We start from the raw sequence: 16,902 nt of genomic DNA, 5'->3' as shown, positions 1-16,902 counted from the left end.
AGGATTAAATTCATCATGGTTTGATGTAAGAATTAGTATAAGATGTAGAGTACAGATAGAGAAGAGTACATGTGCAAGTACCTGAATTATACTTTTCTAAGCTATTTTACATCACCATTAATAATGCATCCAGTTTGCATAGTTATTTGAATGCTTTGAAGAATTAGAAGGAAGCAGTAAAAATTTAGATTATTTTTTGACTGCTTAGGTATTAAAGAGAAAGCCCAAGAATATAGAAAAAAATAAAGATAATTGAAGTTTACTAAAAGTCTTGAGGGTTGGTAAAGTCAATAAAAAGTATTAAGGACAACCTAAGCTTAGTAAGCTTTTCACTTGCCCCAACTTTGCTAATAAACAATACAGAGGTGATATTGGAATGTGACATTGACTCATTGATTAAAGGAAATCTTGAAGCTATATCTTGGTTTTATGTTCAAATTTGGTTCTGATATAGTGAAGAAACAAACATTTCTATCTTTGCTTTACTTTAGCCATCCACACAAATAGATTCTTAGACTTCACCTCCTCCCCAAATTGCTACTTTCATGATTTTTCAGAACAAAAGGGGAAAATCATGAGAGAAAAAATAAGGAATGAATATAGCATGTATTGATTTATATTCAATCTCCATAGTTTTCTTTCTGGATGCAGATGGCATTTTTTATCCAGAGTTTATTGGGATTGCCTTTGATCAATGAACCACTGAGAAAGAACCAAGTCTTTCACAGTTGATCATTGCACATCCTTGCTGTTACTGTATTCTTGGTTTTGCTTGTTTCACTCAGCATCAGTTGATGTAAATCTTTCCAGGTCTTTCTAAAATTAGTTCATTTTTTATAGAACAATAATATTCTATTACCTTTATATATTTACTGTCATTTTAAAACTCAGTTCTTGTTTTCCTTGAATTTTCTGTAGTGTTGGCAGCCTCTTCTTTCTAGACACTCTTTTTTTCTCTTCTGAGACACTGCTCTCTTTTCTGGTTCTCTTACTTGCCTTTGCCTGAATCATGATCCAAATATTCCTTTCCTACAATTGTAACTGTTATCCATGGACCTCAATTCTAGGACTCCTCTCTGTATACTTTCAACCCTGATGAGTTTCATCTACTTCAATGGACTTATTTATTGCCTTTGTGCAGATGACTTTTAAACCTCTACATCCAGTTCAGTTCCCTTTTCGTGAACTTTTAAACCTGCCATACTTACTGCCTGCTTCATAACTCTACCTGGATGTCCCAAAGAAATCTCAATTTCGCCATGTCCAAAGTAAAATTAAGGATCATCTTTCCTATTTCTGACTCTCCTTCAACTTTCTTTTTTCCTGTTGAGAGTACCACTATCCTTCATTTTGAGTCAGATTCAGAGTTTACAGTTATCCTTGATTTTTCTTCTTTATCCTCTGTATCCAGTTAGTTGTCAATTTTAGTTGACTAGATTGTTTGGATTTAAATATTCTACAATCAGCATACTTTATTAAATGGCAATTTTAGTTAATATATTTTCTTGCTTGTCTAATATTTGACCCAGAAGAAACATGATAGCTCTCTTCAAGTATTTGAAAGACTTTGAGATAGATGATGGATAAAATTTGTTCTGTTTGACTTCATAAGGGTGGATACAAAAGCAATGGGTAAAAATCAAAAATAGACAAATGTAGGCTTAATATCAGGACAGTTTTCACTTAAGTGGACTGCTCTATAAGCCACCTCTGCCCTCTGTAGTTCGGTCCCCTTATTCTTAATCCCCTATTCCCTAGCCAGAATAGTTTCAAAGTACCTGAATTTCCTGTAACTAGTGCTGCTTCAGTGCCTATAGGGGAGAACCTCTGACGGGACTGAACTGCACAGCAGAGGTGCAGTCTGCCATGGAGTCTGCCACATTTGCATAATGTGAATTTACATAGAACAAGAGCTATCTATATTTAGAGATTTCCTCCTTGAAGGTCTTTAAGCTATAGCTGGATGACCACTTGTATGTGTTATAGGGAGATTCCTTTTCATTTATGAATTGGACCAGATGATCCTTAAGTTCCCTTCTAACTCAAGTTCTCTGTTTCTGTGACTATCTCACAATAGGTTTTTTCATCTTTCCCCTTCTCTCTACTCATATGACTACTATCTTGGTACAAGGTTATTTCTTCTCTTGCTTGAACTATTGTAATAGTAATTGGTAATAGATTTAGTAATTAGTAATGATAATTGGTTTCCCTGCTTCTAGTCTTTTTCTTTGAAGTCCAGTATGTTTTCAACATAGTTGCCAAATTGATATTTCCAAAACAAATGTCATTGTCCAGGTAAAAACAATTATTGATTTTGAGCTTGTTTCCTCTAGAATATAAATGCAGCCTCTTTAGTCTAGCTTTTAAGGCCCTGTACAATATGAGCCCTACTTTTTAAACCTTATTTCACTTTACTTCCCTTTATGCATTTTGCAGCCATACCAGTTTTTCCCTAAATTCTTCATTCCATCTCTAACAAACTACATGCATTTATATAAACTGTTCCTCATGCCTATTCTAAATAATTCAACAAGCATTTTTAAGTATGTATTACACATCAGGCACTGTGGGACGCTTTGGTGCTACAAAGACAAAAACAAAACAGTCCATGATCTCAAATATCTTACATTGGTGTGGGGGAGAAGGAGAGAGGATAGAGATGACAAACAACATGTATACAAAAAAGTGGTATAAAATCTATACCAAATAAATTCACTTAGTGGAACTTATCAATTAGGCATATCAGTATAGGATTGGAGGTGGCACTTGAACTGAGTCTTGACTAGAACTAGAGTTTGCATTAGGTGGAGATGAGACGAGAACACATTGCAAACCTGAGGGACAGCCTTTACAAAGGCCTAGAGACAGAAGATAGGTTGTTATGTACAGAGAATAACAAGTAAGTCAATTTGGTTGGTACATAGAGTGCATGAGAGGAAATAGTGTAATCAGTCTGGAAAGATAAGTCAGAACCAGATTGTGAAGCATTTTTTTTTTCAGTTTTCAATAGTATTTTATTTTCCAAATTCATGTAAAGATAGTTTAGAAACATTTATTTGTGTAAAACTTTATTCCAGATTTTTTTTCCTCTGTTCCTTGCCTCCTCTCCCCTCCCCAAGACAGCACACAATCTGATATAGATTAAATATGTGCAGTTCTTTTAAACATATTTCATTTTTTGTCTTGTTGTGCAAGAAAAATCAGACCAAGAGGAAAAAAAACCATGAGAAAGAAAAGAACAAAAAAGGTGAAAATGCTAAGTTTTGATCTATATTCAATCTCCATAGTTCTTTTCTCGCTGAATGCAGATGGCATTTTCCATCCTGAGTCCATTGGAATTGCCTTGAGTCACTACGTTGTTAAGAAGTGCCAAGTCCAGCACAGTTGATTATTACAAAGTCTTGTTTCTGTGTACAATGTCTTCTTAGTGAAGTACTTTAAATGCCAGGTAGAAAAATGTTTATTTTATCCAAAGGATAATGAAATTTGCTGAAATTTCTTAAGAAAGGCTTTAAAAAAACTGAAGAAAGAAGTGTTAGGAATGCTACCTTTGCAGCTGTATGGAGGATAGATTGGAGAGAGGAAAAGTCAAATTGACCAAGACAAGTTATAAAACTATTACCAATAGGCTGAATGAGAATTAATGGGGCCCAAATCCAGGATGCTGTTTGAATGAATTGAAGAGAATAGAATGTAAGAGATGTTGAGGAACTAACAAAACTTGACAGCTGATTAGAATTGGGTTGCAGACAGGTATTATGGAATGAAAAATCAAAGATGATTTCTGGGTTGCAAACCTGAGTAATTGAAATACTTCCGCACGGTGCCCTGACAAAGAGATAAATTAAGAGAAAAGTTAAAATAGAGATGGTTTAGGTGGAAGATAATGAATGTTGAGTTTGAAATGCAGGTAGTTGCAGATATAGGAACAGATTTCAAAGACATAATAGCTGAATATGTAGCTTTGGAAGTTATCTTTATAAGCTATAGTTTAATCTATATGAATTTTTTCACAAACTTTTGTGAAATTATTAAGAAGGTGGGGAGGAAGGGTTTACATCCACACAGAATATGTATCATAGATAATGATCCATCAGAGGAGATTAAGAGCCTATCTAGCAGATGGGAGGAAGAACCATGAATAGAAAAAGTGTCACAAAAATCAAGAGAGGAAAATAGTAAACCTAAAAGGATGGGAGATGCTCTGGTCAGCTGGATCAGAAGTTATGAAGATATCAAGAAAGGAATGAAAAAGGGCCATTATTTTATGAATTAAAAATCATTGCTGGCCTTGGAGAAAGCTTTTTCAAACAAGTTTGAGAATGGAAGTTAGGTTATAAGAAGTGGAGAAGCAAGTAAGACATCAGAAAGAAAAAAAAATTACTTTTTTTTGCTGGAATATACTCCCCATCTCTGCCTTTTAGAGTCCTTCTAGGTGTGCAGCTCGTGTTACCTGGTACACAAAATCTTCCGTTTAATCTTTCCCAAAAGTCTTTTATCCCTTCTAATTAACATTTTTCTCTATTCTCAATTTATACTCCTATGTACATATAATATACTTTTTCATTTTTGTCTTTGTATCTTCAGTACTATACAGATACTAGACTTGATATATGTGTTGAATTGACCTGAAGGAAGTCAGCTAAAATCTAAACATTTATTGCATTTCCTTCAATGTGCTCTAAAAGAAAAGGCAACTAATTTAATTTTCACTTTTATATAGCTTGCCTACCTGAAAGACTATAATGAAGATCAGAAAAAAGCAATTGAAGTTGCATATGCCATGGTAAAGCAACCACCATTAATTGCCAAAATCTGTCTGATTCATGGACCCCCTGGAACTGGCAAATCAAGAACTATTGTTGGCCTATTGTACCGAATTCTGACAGAGGTAGGTTGTTTGAGTGTGACATGAATTCTATTTTGTAGTATATATCCATTTCTTCTATTAACTTTTCTAGATTATCATTAAGAATTATGTGTTGAATATATAACAAGTATTGGTCTACCTGCCATCTAGGGGAGGAGATGGGGGGGAAAGAGGGGAAAAGTTGGAACAGAAGGTTTTGCAAGGGTCAGTGCTGAAAAATTACCCATGCATATATATCTTGTAAATTAAAAGCTATTTAAAAAAAGAATTGTGTTGACATAGTTTTTGCACTTTGACTATATATTTGTGATATAAAACTGTTGCACAATATCTATTAGAAGAATGGCCATGGAGAAAGGACACTGTTGAGTTGACAAGAATTAAGATTTGTTGTTGTTGTTGTTGTTGTTGTTGTTGTTGTTGTTGTTTTTGCTAAGGCAGTTAAGGTTAAGTGACTTGCCAGGGTCATGCAGCTAGAAAGTGTTGCGTGTCTAAGGTCAGAATTGAACTTAGGTCTTCCTGTTTTGAATGCTGGTGCTCTATCCATTGTGCCACCTAGCTGCCCTAAGGATTGTTTTAATATATCTGTGATAACCCTAAGTTTTGGGAACAAGACTGACATTAAGACAACAAAAGACATTGGGAACTAGGAGGTAGAATGATTCTTATATGTAGGATATACACAGTTTTATTCAGGATAAATAGAAAGTAATCAATAGAGGGAAGTAACTAGATTAAAGAAAGATTGGGGAAGGCTTCCTGTAAAACATGAGATTTTAGCTGGGACTGAAAGGAAGCCAGGGAAGGCAGAAGGCAGAGAAGAAGAAAGAACGTTCCAAGCTTGGAAGACAGTCAGGGAAATGTAGTCAAAAGATGGAAAGTCTTGTTCAAGGAAAGAAAAGAAGCCAGTATCACTGGAATGAAAGTATATGGGCATGTGTAAGGTTTGATAAGATTGGAAGGGGTTGCCCAGGAAGGGTGCAAGGAAGAGACTGATGAAATGGTGCTGTGAATAGAATGCCACGTTGGACATCAAAAAGACCTGACTTCAAATTCTACTTCAGACACTCATTCTCTCTGTGATTCTGCCTGTCTCAGTTTATTTATCTGTAAAATAGAGATACCTTGTAAGATTGTTGTAAGGATAAAATGAGATTATATTTAAAAGCATTTTGTAAACTTCAAAGCATTACATAAATGCTAGCTAATGATGATGATAATGGATGGATTTTGCAGTTTTCAGTTAACAAACAGGAAACTTTTCTCCTTCCATACACTTTATTATTTTTTCATCCACTTTAAAAGACCCATTAAAATGAACTTCTGAGACTTTTTTTTGTACTGAAATTTGTTTTTTTACAATATTATTGAAATATTTATTTGTTCAGAGAGTTTTGATATAAGGAGTCTATGATGGAATTTGCAGTCCTAATGACTTTTGTCTTACCTTCCAAACCTTCTACTAACTTTCCTTGTATGAATTTATGAAACCTCCATTCTTCTAGCTTCTCAGGTTCATGACTTCATTGTAAAAACTGCTCTCCTCAAAATTACCAATTTTAGTAACTTTTTAATAATAGCTTTTTGTTTTTAAAATACATGCAAAGATAGTTTTCAACATTTATTCTTGCAAAATGTTGTTCCAAATTTTTCTCCCTCCCTTTCTTTCATCTTCTTCCCCCTAGACAGCAAGTAATCCAATGTTAAACTTGTGCAAATACTTTATACATATTTCCACAATTGTCATGCTGCACAAGAAAAATATCAAAAAGGGGAAAAATGAGAAAGAAAACAAAAAGCAAACAAGAAAAAAGGTGAAAATACTATGTTGTGATCCACATTCAGCCCCCCCACTGTCCTCTTTCTGTATGTAGATGGCTCTCTCCATCACAACTCTATTGGAATTGACCTGAATCACCTCATTGTTGAAAAGAGCCATGTTCACCAGAATTGATCATCACACAATCTTGCTGTTGCTGTGTATGTTGATCTCCTGGTTCTGCTCATAGCATGAGTTCTTCAAGTCTCTCCAATCCTCTTTGAAATCATCCTGCTGATCATTTCTTATAGAACAATAATATTCTAAAACGTTCATATACCACAACTTATTCAGCCATTCCCCAAATGATGAACATCCACTCAGTTTCCAGTTCCTTGTAATTGGTAACTCTTAATAACAGTCTTATGGGCTTTTCTCAGTCTTCATTCTTTTCTCACCTCTGCATTTGACACTGTTGACTCTTTTTTCCTATTTACTCTTTCTTTAGTTTTGTTTTTTTTTTTAATAACTTTTTTGATAGAACCCATACCAGGGTAATTTTTACAGCATTATCCCTTGCACTCACTTCTGTTCCGATTTTTCCCCTCCCTCCCTTCACCCCCTCCATTAGATGGCAAGCAGTCCTTTACATGTTGAATAAGTTACAGTATATCCTGGATACAATATATGTGTGCAGAACCGAACAGTTTTCTTGTTGCACAGGGAGAATTGAATTCAGAAGGTATAAATAACCCGGGAAGAAAAACAAAAATGCAAGCAGTTTATATTCATTTCCCAGTGTTCTTTCTTTGGGTGTAGCTGCTTCTGTCCATCTTTGATCAATTGAAACTGAATTAGCTCTCTTTATTGAAGAGATCCACTTCCATCAGAATACATCCTCAAACAGTATCATTGTTGAGGTATATAATGATGATCTGATTCTGCTCATTTCACTTAGCATCAGTTTATGTCTTTGGGTTTTAAGGACACCACTCTCTTCTCTTAACTGCTTAACTATTCCATTTCAGTCTCTTTTGCTAACTCATCTGCCATATCATGGTCCCTAACTGGGATATACCTCAAGACCCGTAGATTATCTTTTCCCTCCAAATTCAGGGATTTTATTTGCTTCCTTGCCTTTAATTATGAAATTATGAGACCGTATGCAAATGATCCAGCCTGCATCCCTTTCCTTAGTTTCAGACTTGGCTCAACAACTGCTTTTTGGACATTTCAAACTGGGAATCCCATAGACAACTTAAACCAACAAACCAGCCTGTTCAAACAAGTCTCATCTTTCCCCCTAAATAATTTCCTCTACTGACCTTATTTCTATCAAGTCATTCTTCTAGTCATAACTTCATTTCATAACATCAACTTCTTCAAATTTTTTTCTCTTCTTCATATCACCTATTCAATCAGTTGACAATTTTAATTTTTCTGCCTCTATAGCATCTCTCCTATCCTTCTTGGACCTCTCTTTTCATTTTCCCCACAAATAAATTTCTTAGAATATAGATCTGATTAGGTTACTCACCTACTCAATAAACTCCAGAGATTCCCTAGTGCCTCTTGGATCAAATATAAACTCTTCTATTTGGTTTTTAAAGTCCTTCCAACTAGGCCTCTTTCCAGCCTCATTATATATCACTACTTTTCCTGTACTTTTTGGTCTAGCCAAACTCTATGTTTTTCACATCATACTATCTCAAGAACTTTTCACTAGTCATTTTCCATGTTTGAATGTACTTTTCTATTTTATGTTTGATTCATAGAATTCCTTATTTCCTTCAAGATGCAGTTCAAGCACCACCTTTTATAGTCTTTTGTGTTCCCCCTAACAAGTAAAGTCCTTCCTTCCTATGTGTATTAACTATCTTATATATATGTATGTATCTATCTTTCTATTCATTCATTCATTAATTCATATATTTATTTTTTGTGGGAGGCAATTTTAAGTGACTTGTCCAGGATCATACGCTATGAAGTGTTAAGTGTCTGAGGTCAGAATTGAACTCAGGTCCTCCTGACTTCAGGGCTGGTCCTCTAACCACTGTACCACTTAACTGCCCCCCTCTTGTATTTATATTATACTTAGGTATTTACATGTTGCATTTCTTGAGAGAATGTTAACTGCTTGAGAGAAGATTGTTTCATTCCTTTGTAATCTCAGCACTTAGCATATATCGTAGTCTTCAGTTACTTATTGATTGATTAATTAAAACTTCTAGTAGTAAGCAGAAAACTTTTATGTATTGCTGACTATCAAGAGTTCCTGGTCCTTCTTCCTCCTTTTAAAAGATGCTATATAATGATTTTTCTAAAACTTTTATCTAACTTTGTTTCTTTTCTTTCTGCTTAATGTGGTGTTTTGTACATAGCAATGCCTTAATAAATATCTGTTGATGAATGAGTGAACAAATGAATTTCTAGGATTTCTGTTTCAACTTAAGTTAATTTATTTTTAATAAGTTATCTATAGAGTTGCTGCTGTCCAATATCAGACTGAAAAATGTTATTGTTTGTGGCCTTTAATTATGAAATGATAAATGCAATTTGGGCTCAAAGTAGAGCTTAAGAATTACATTGCAAAATAGAACTTATATTTCTTTGGGGATTCTCTAGAAACCAAAGAAAGGAGATTCAGATGAAAACTTGAATGCCAAATTCAAACGAAATCGTGTTCTTGTATGTGCACCTTCTAATGCAGCTGTTGATGAACTTATGAAAAAAATCATACTTGAATTTAAAGAAAAATGCCAAGACAAGAAGAATCCATTAGGTATGGTCCTTTTATTATTTTAATTATCTAATATGGGCACTTTTGAAGAAGAAATGTGAGAATATTCATCAGGTCAGAATTTCAAGTGGGAAAGGAAACAGTACTAATTCTTAAATAATTTATATTTTGTGATCTCCGGTCACACTTCTAAGTGATTTTCCCCAAATTTTTAATTAATAGCCTAGGGAAAAAACATAAGAAGCTCTCGGGGGAACCAACCTGGGAGCAAAAATCTTGTTGCAATAATATTTATCCACACTCTTGATGATGTTGGGTTGCCAGATTAGCAACTAGAAGGTAAAATTATTTAAGTAGGAAGTCAACTCTGTATTTTGAGATTGGGAATTCAATTTAATTTGTCAGATAGATTGGGTTATCTGATGTGAATAAAAATATAAATCATACTCCTTATAAGTTAAATATCAGTTTTGTAAAGCATACAATTTGAGAATCTACAAAAATCATACTTACTTTTAATTCTTATTAAAGAAGGGTAGATATTTTACTGTCAGAAATAGGAGAGAAATCGAGGGATTATCAATCAACAGTTTTTCTCATTGACCTTCTTGTGCAATTTTTATGTACAGGAAATTGTGGAGATATAAATTTAGTGAGACTGGGCCCAGAAAAATCTATTAATAATGAAGTCCTAAAATTCAGCTTGGATAGCCAAGTTAACCACAGAATGAGTAAGTATGAGCTTAGACTTATATGACTTTACCCACTCATTTTATTATACTCTGAATGACTTGGACATGAAATATAATGGGCACTTTCTTAGAACTTTGAGATTACTAGTTAGAATTTTTTTGATTATGTTATTTAAACCATAGTACTTTTCATTGTCTATTTTTTTTCCTTGTTTTAGAAAAGGACTTCCCCAATCACATTCAAGAGATGCATGAGAGAAAGGAATATCTGGATGTTAAATTAGACAAGCTTTCTCGCCAGCGGGCTTTGGATCGGTGTGAAAAAGGGCAGAAGGTAGATAGACATCAGAAAGGCAGAAGTGATTAAGTGACTAGTATTTCAGATTAGCAAAAATTAAAGTGTTGGAGCTCTAGTGTAATAAATGGAGAGTTATGGTTTAATTTTGTTAATATTGGATTGAATTAATATTGTTGAATGAATAGAATTGTATTGCTAAAGAGTGTGGAATAGGTTAATAGTGATTCTGATGTGTCTCCCATAGCTTTTATTATATTAAAGTTTAAAATCTGTAGAGAAAGAAAATAACAAATTTTTATCTCATAATTCTTAATTTAATTTTCTGTTTTTTCAGAGATCAAATTTAGATGAGGAAATTGCCCGAATTTCCAAAGAAAGGCAGCAACTTGCTTCTAAAATTAAAGAGGTAAAGGACAACCTTCCCTCTGTTAGTTTCTTAATGTCCCCATAATTATAACCAAATTTTATCTTCTCTAAAATATCTGAATGACTATCACTCCCCAACTAACAGTTCTAAGGAAGGTTAATGAATGTTCTCTTTCTTCTTTGCTCTAGGTTTCTAAACTTCTTTGTTAAGTAGACTTTGGGTTCTATTTAATTCCACAGAATGGTTATGTGAAAGAAGTGTTAATAAAAATAAATAATATGTACCTATCTTTATACATTGTAAATAATTTGAAATATATGGTGTGATGTATTGTGTTTTTTAAGTTTTATTTTTTATTTGAATGCTTTTGTTGGTGATTATAATTGAGTATTTTTAAAAAATAGAACAGTGGTTTCTCTTAGCATTTCACACATTTTGAAATACATGTAAACAGGAATAAAGAAGCAGAAAAGAACAAAAAAAGACGGTTTTACTATATTGACATGCACTATTATCTGATTATATGAATGCCTCCATGATGTTAGAGAATTTTTTATTTTTCTTTGGAAATAAGAGTATTAGAGACTTAAAAGTTTGACAAGTCACATAGCAGTGATTCTTTGAACAAATCTCTTGAAAGTTAGGTTTGTGGCATGAGACAGTTCTAATCAAAGTCGTCAAAAGAAGATTGTATAAATTTATCATAATAATAATAGGAATTCAAGACTGAGATTTTCCTTTAATATACACTCTCAAGTTTTGATATGTTCCTGACATTCCATAGTGGGCACAATTAATAATAATAATTTAATTTAATTTTCAGTTCTTGTCTACATTTTAATGTAACTGAGAAAAATGTTAGATTAAAATTTAAGCTAATTCTGTTTTTAAGAAAAAACAGAATATATGCAGATAATAGTAAACACATATCCACAAACATATACACTTAGACAAAGAAAATACCGGTGATTGTAAAGATCAGTTAATTCAACCTCTTCAACTTTAAAGTGTTTAATTCCAAACTTAAAAAATTTAAACATTTTAATATTAAAAAAGTAGAAAATAAAGAATTGTTTATGAGAGCAAAAATGTCTATTATTAACAGCTTATTTTTTTTTAAGTATATAATAAGTTTAACAGTACAGTTTCAACACTGTCGTCTTTGCCTTTCTTCCTATTCTTTTCTGTATAGTTTGAAAATTCAAACCTCTTGATTATACAGAGCAGGAAACCAAAAGCCAGAGAGTTGAGTTGACCAAGTTCTCAGAGGGCTAATAAAGAGAACTAGAACTGGAACATACATCTTCTCATTCTAAACCCAGTTTTTTCTTCTGTACCAAAAGACCATTTTTGTTCATGTCATCTGTAAAATGGAAATAGTAAAATTTTTCTACTTACTTTACAGGGCTATTATAAAAAGAATGTTTTCATATGTGTGTAGGCTATTTTTAATTGAGAGATTGGAAATAGCAGAAAAATTATCTAACTCTAGCTTCCTTAAATATAATTATTAGTACTTGAAGCATTTAAAATATAAGAGAAGAGCAAGTAATTAAGGGGAGGCTAAGAGGAAATTCGAAATATGAGGAAACTATAAAATAAATACAGTTAAATAAATTTAAGATAAATTTAGGAGCATCAGAGTACAAACATCAGAGAAATGACTTTATGTCAGGGTAGCGCTTAAGATGAACCTTTAAGAATTGAAGGGATTTAAGGTGGAAGGGGAAAGAATTCATTCCATAGGAGAGGAAGTTCTTTTAAGAATCTTTAATATATTTGGACTGAATCTCTGATAAGAAAAAAGTTTTTTAGAGACAACATGGCATCATGGTTAGATAGCTTATATTAGAAAGAGGAAGATCTAGGTTCAAGTCCTACTTCTGACATTCATTATCTGTATGACCTTGGTCAAGTCCCTTAATGTCTCAGTGACCCAGGCAACTCTTTAAGAGACTACAAATTAAACCAAAGTTGTCCAAAACCAAGATAATTTTTACATTGATAAAATTCCAGATCCAGACTGGGAAAAAAAAAAAGAGGGTTTTTCAATTTGAACACTACAAATAGCATCCTTTGTGAAGTTCACGTAATTTGTTGAATTACATAGATCATGTTGAATTGCATAGATGCAAAAAAAAATGCATCATTTTTAATAAGCAGAATGTTTATAGAGCTTTGTAAAATTTGCTCTCTAAGATATTTTTAACCAGAATATTTACAAATAAAATATGAGTTATGAAAAAAATGTACAAATTAAAACTTAGTTCTAAACTGATTTTATTCAGGTTCTTATCACAAATAGGATCATTTTAATCTCTAGTTATTCTGACAGAACTTACTCTGAATCAAGCTACCAAAAATAATTCCTTTGTATTGATCATGTTTATATTGCATTTTTGTACTTTGTGATATCTTTTATTGTTTCTGCTACTTTCAAGATTTGGACTTAGGGTTGAACTAATTAATTGGTCAAGGTTGCTGTTTTTTTTGTTAGGAACAGATGTATCTGAAGACAGGAATTAATTGCAACTTTATATTGTCATTTCTCATTGTAATTCAAGGTTCGAGGACGCCCACAGGAAGCTCAGAGTAGCATTATTCTGGAGTCACATGTCATCTGCTGTACACTGAGCACAAGTGGTGGTTTGCTACTAGAATCTGCTTTTCGTAGGCAAGGATGTATTCCCTTCAGTTGTGTCATTGTTGATGAGGTTAGTGAAATCTAATAAAGCTATACTACTTTAACTGTTTTTAGGTCTTAATCAATAAAACAAAAGATGAAAAAGATTTGCTGAAATGTGGCTAGCGTATGTTTTTGTCATGCTACTTTTGTGCAGAAAGATGAAAATAATGGTTATGTCCCACCCTTTAAATCACTTTCCCAGTAGTTGCAATGAACTTGTTCAGATCCACCCACATTTTTTTTTCCTGACCCACGTTGTTATCAACAACATGTATTTGCATGTTGGTTGGCTAGGGTTGGTATAGTTTATAGTCATGGAACTAATGGAAGTCTTGAAACTAACTGCTTCATGAGGGGCATTATTGTTTTAATGTCCTGATTTAACTAGACAAAGAGATTTCTTTTTCTTCTGCTCCATGCCAGTTTTTACATATTCCCACACTGTATGTCTATTAAGTAATTCCTGGGTAAGGAAGAATATGAATGCTTTTCAGTTCTATCTAAATAGTCTCCAAGTCTCTAACCTGTAGATAAGTTGTCTTGTTTATCTTTTTGACTATAATAATAGCTCTAATAGTTTTATGTTGTCTTCAGCATAGTAGGCACTTTAATATTTGTTGATTTCAGCCCAGAGAATATTTGTTTTGCTTAATATTAGGCGCAGAAGTGTGAAATTTCTTTTTAGTTAGAATGTTTAGATTTAAAAAGTACATGTAAATAAACTCATTCTTCCCTCTTGGTTGTTACCAAGGCTGGGCAATCTTGTGAGATTGAGACACTTACTCCATTTATCCATCGCTGCAACAAACTTATTCTTGTTGGAGATCCTAAACAGCTCCCTCCCACAGTTATTTCTGTGGTAAGTATTTCTCTATCCATTTGCTTATTAACATAAAACAGAGTTTTTAAAATGACTGATAAAACTTGTGGTTATAACTAGACTGATAATATTTCAAAACACTAATTTGGGGAGTGTGTTGGAAGAGGTATGGAGGTGATTGGCTTCTCATAGAGAGCAGCAGTATTTGAAAAGATTGGTTTGATTAATGCATCTTAATTAGCTAAAAGTTGATTTTAATGTGCCTTTTGTGCTAACATTTTAAAATATGCACTTTAACAACTTCCAACTTTATATGCTTATTTTTACCTGGGAAATTAATGGCTTTTTTTCCTACACCCCAAATTTCTTTTCTTCTAAAAATTGATGTTGGGTTTTTAAAAAATTATTTAACTCTGATTTATTTTTAGTAGTTAAATTTACATAGAAATATGCCAAGGATTTAAAGCAAAAGGGGTGTGTGTGGTTATATTGAACTATTTTGAGACCATTTGTTTAACTTAAGACATTTATGTTTGACAGCATGCCAACAAGGCAATTTTCCACCCTTGTCAGAAATTTGCCTCTTTCCTTCTTCCTTAAAAGTAAAGTGATAAATTAAAAAAAAAAAAAATTAGCAACATTCGCTTTGTCTACAGTTAGAAATTAATCTGCTCTATCTGCCCCTCACTTCAGAGCAGAATAAAGTTCAGATTCCATATTCTGAAGTCAAAAATCATTTGATTTCCCCAGATGAGCTAACATGTCAGTTTCTTTAAGAGTGATTGTAACTTATAAACAGTAATAGTTGTAAGATTAAGTTAGTATAGATAATTATTTAGTCATTAGTATTAAAGAATTTGTACTTCCAAGTGGGAATTGAGGTTCACATAATCAATCCCAAATGGCAGAAAGTAGCCATTCCTATTTTGTCTATAAATGTCATTAGGCTTTTTTGGTTTTGATTGTGAATTTTCTTGTCATATTCATATATGTGTCTCAGATTTAGAATATTGGCATTTCAATGGTACATAACCAGTTTAATAAAGAAGCAGTCTGTAAATTTGCTCATTAGCTAGGAATGCCTTTTATGTATTTTTAAATATGTTTCAGGTATTCTTTTGAAGAATAATTTCAAGTTTATAGTATTATACTTCCTGAGACTAAAAAAAATTACATTTTTGGCTTACCACAGATTTGGGAGAGTTTGTGATCTATTAGTACCTAGAATCATGCCCTTCATTCCATGTTCCATGGGTATCTAAAACTTAATGGAGTCAAAATTTATTTTAGATTCCCAATAAATATTTTTTGATACTAGTGAAAAGATATAAGCTAATTCTAATGAAGTAACTTTTTTTCTCCCTGGCAGAAAGCACAGGAGTATGGCTATGACCAGTCAATGATGGCTCGATTGTACAAACACCTGGAAGAACAAGTGAAACAGAATGTGATAAGTAGATCACCTGTTTTGCAGCTGACAGTTCAATACAGGATGCATCCTGATATATGTCTCTTCCCATCTAGTTATATTTATAACAGAACTTTGAAAACAAACAGGTTAGTTCAGTTTGTAAGTGTTGTGGCATTTAATTGTGAGTTTAGATGTTGTGAAAGATTAGCATATTTCAAGTATTTTACTCTTACTTCTGTACAATTTCAAGCCATTATGAAGTTCATAAATTATAAGAATTATCTAAATCACTATTTTGAGCACGATGGTGGAATATAAGGAGGGTAGTTTTTAATATGTCATATTCCACATTTATAGGAGAAAATTAGTACCCTAAAATCTGTTTTTATAAATGCTAATAGAATGGCATTTTGATGATTATTGATAATGCTCATAGATTGACTGAAGAGAGCCGATGCACATCAGACTGGCCGTTCCAGCCTTACCTTGTATTTGATGTAGGAGATGGTTCAGAGAGACGGGAACATGAGTAAGTCTTTTTCTTAATCCGCAGATTCAGGATGTGCCTTGAATTGTTTTTTTTTACCTCAAATTTTATTATATTAAAAATGCCTCCCATAAATGTTATGCATCCATGCTGAGACACATTGGGCTTTCAACTATCCCAGTTGATGTGATAACATCACATTATGTAGCTTCCACCTCAACTTTTTCTTTCCCTTAATTCTAAGCACACTTTTAATGAGAATTATTTGCTTAGTTCATGTTAGAACCTGAAAATAGAAGATTTTCCTGAAGCCCAATAGCCCAAAAGCCCAAAAGCAGGAGTGTTGAAACAAGTAAAGTACAGGAAAAAGAGGTAGAAAATTCTTTTATTCAGAATTCCTTCCTCAATTCATGTTTAAGAGGACCCTGTATCTCTGATGCTTTGCAGATAAACCTAGGTGTACAACTTTAATAGATTCATTCTTGCTCATGAAACTTGAGGACTTTATACTTGTTCCTTGTAAAATGTATACTAAATTTTCAAATGACCTATCAAGGCTGCTGTGTTTCTACCCAGATCCAATTTTCTTCTTTTCCTTCTTGACCTCTCTGTAGCATTTAACTTTTTGTTGTTGTTGTTTGTTGAGGCAGTTGTTGAGGTTAAGTGATTTGCCTAGGGAGTCACACAGCTAGGAAGTGCTAAGTGTCTGAGGTGGGATTTGAACTCGGGTTCCTGACTTCCTGACTTCAGGGCTAGTACTCTACTGCACCAT

General features: G+C 33.2%; 1 protein-coding gene across 1 annotated transcript in view; it reads left to right on the top strand.

Annotated features, from left to right (window-relative positions):
- SETX (senataxin) overlaps positions 1-16,902 on the top strand; it is a 55,928-nt gene that overhangs the window by 22,658 nt on the left and 16,368 nt on the right. The window contains exons 12-20 of the mRNA XM_051980203.1: positions 4,724-4,891; positions 9,255-9,411; positions 9,999-10,100; positions 10,280-10,395; positions 10,694-10,765; positions 13,291-13,440; positions 14,164-14,271; positions 15,602-15,789; positions 16,080-16,172. Coding sequence (XP_051836163.1) covers positions 4,724-4,891; positions 9,255-9,411; positions 9,999-10,100; positions 10,280-10,395; positions 10,694-10,765; positions 13,291-13,440; positions 14,164-14,271; positions 15,602-15,789; positions 16,080-16,172 — 1,154 coding nt within the window. The remainder of the gene's footprint in view (positions 1-4,723; positions 4,892-9,254; positions 9,412-9,998; positions 10,101-10,279; positions 10,396-10,693; positions 10,766-13,290; positions 13,441-14,163; positions 14,272-15,601; positions 15,790-16,079; positions 16,173-16,902) is intronic.

The sequence above is a fragment of the Antechinus flavipes genome, chromosome 2, assembly GCF_016432865.1.
Source record: "Antechinus flavipes isolate AdamAnt ecotype Samford, QLD, Australia chromosome 2, AdamAnt_v2, whole genome shotgun sequence".
NCBI classification, from domain to species: domain Eukaryota; kingdom Metazoa; phylum Chordata; class Mammalia; order Dasyuromorphia; family Dasyuridae; genus Antechinus; species Antechinus flavipes.
This window is presented reverse-complemented; position numbering and strand designations above follow the sequence as displayed.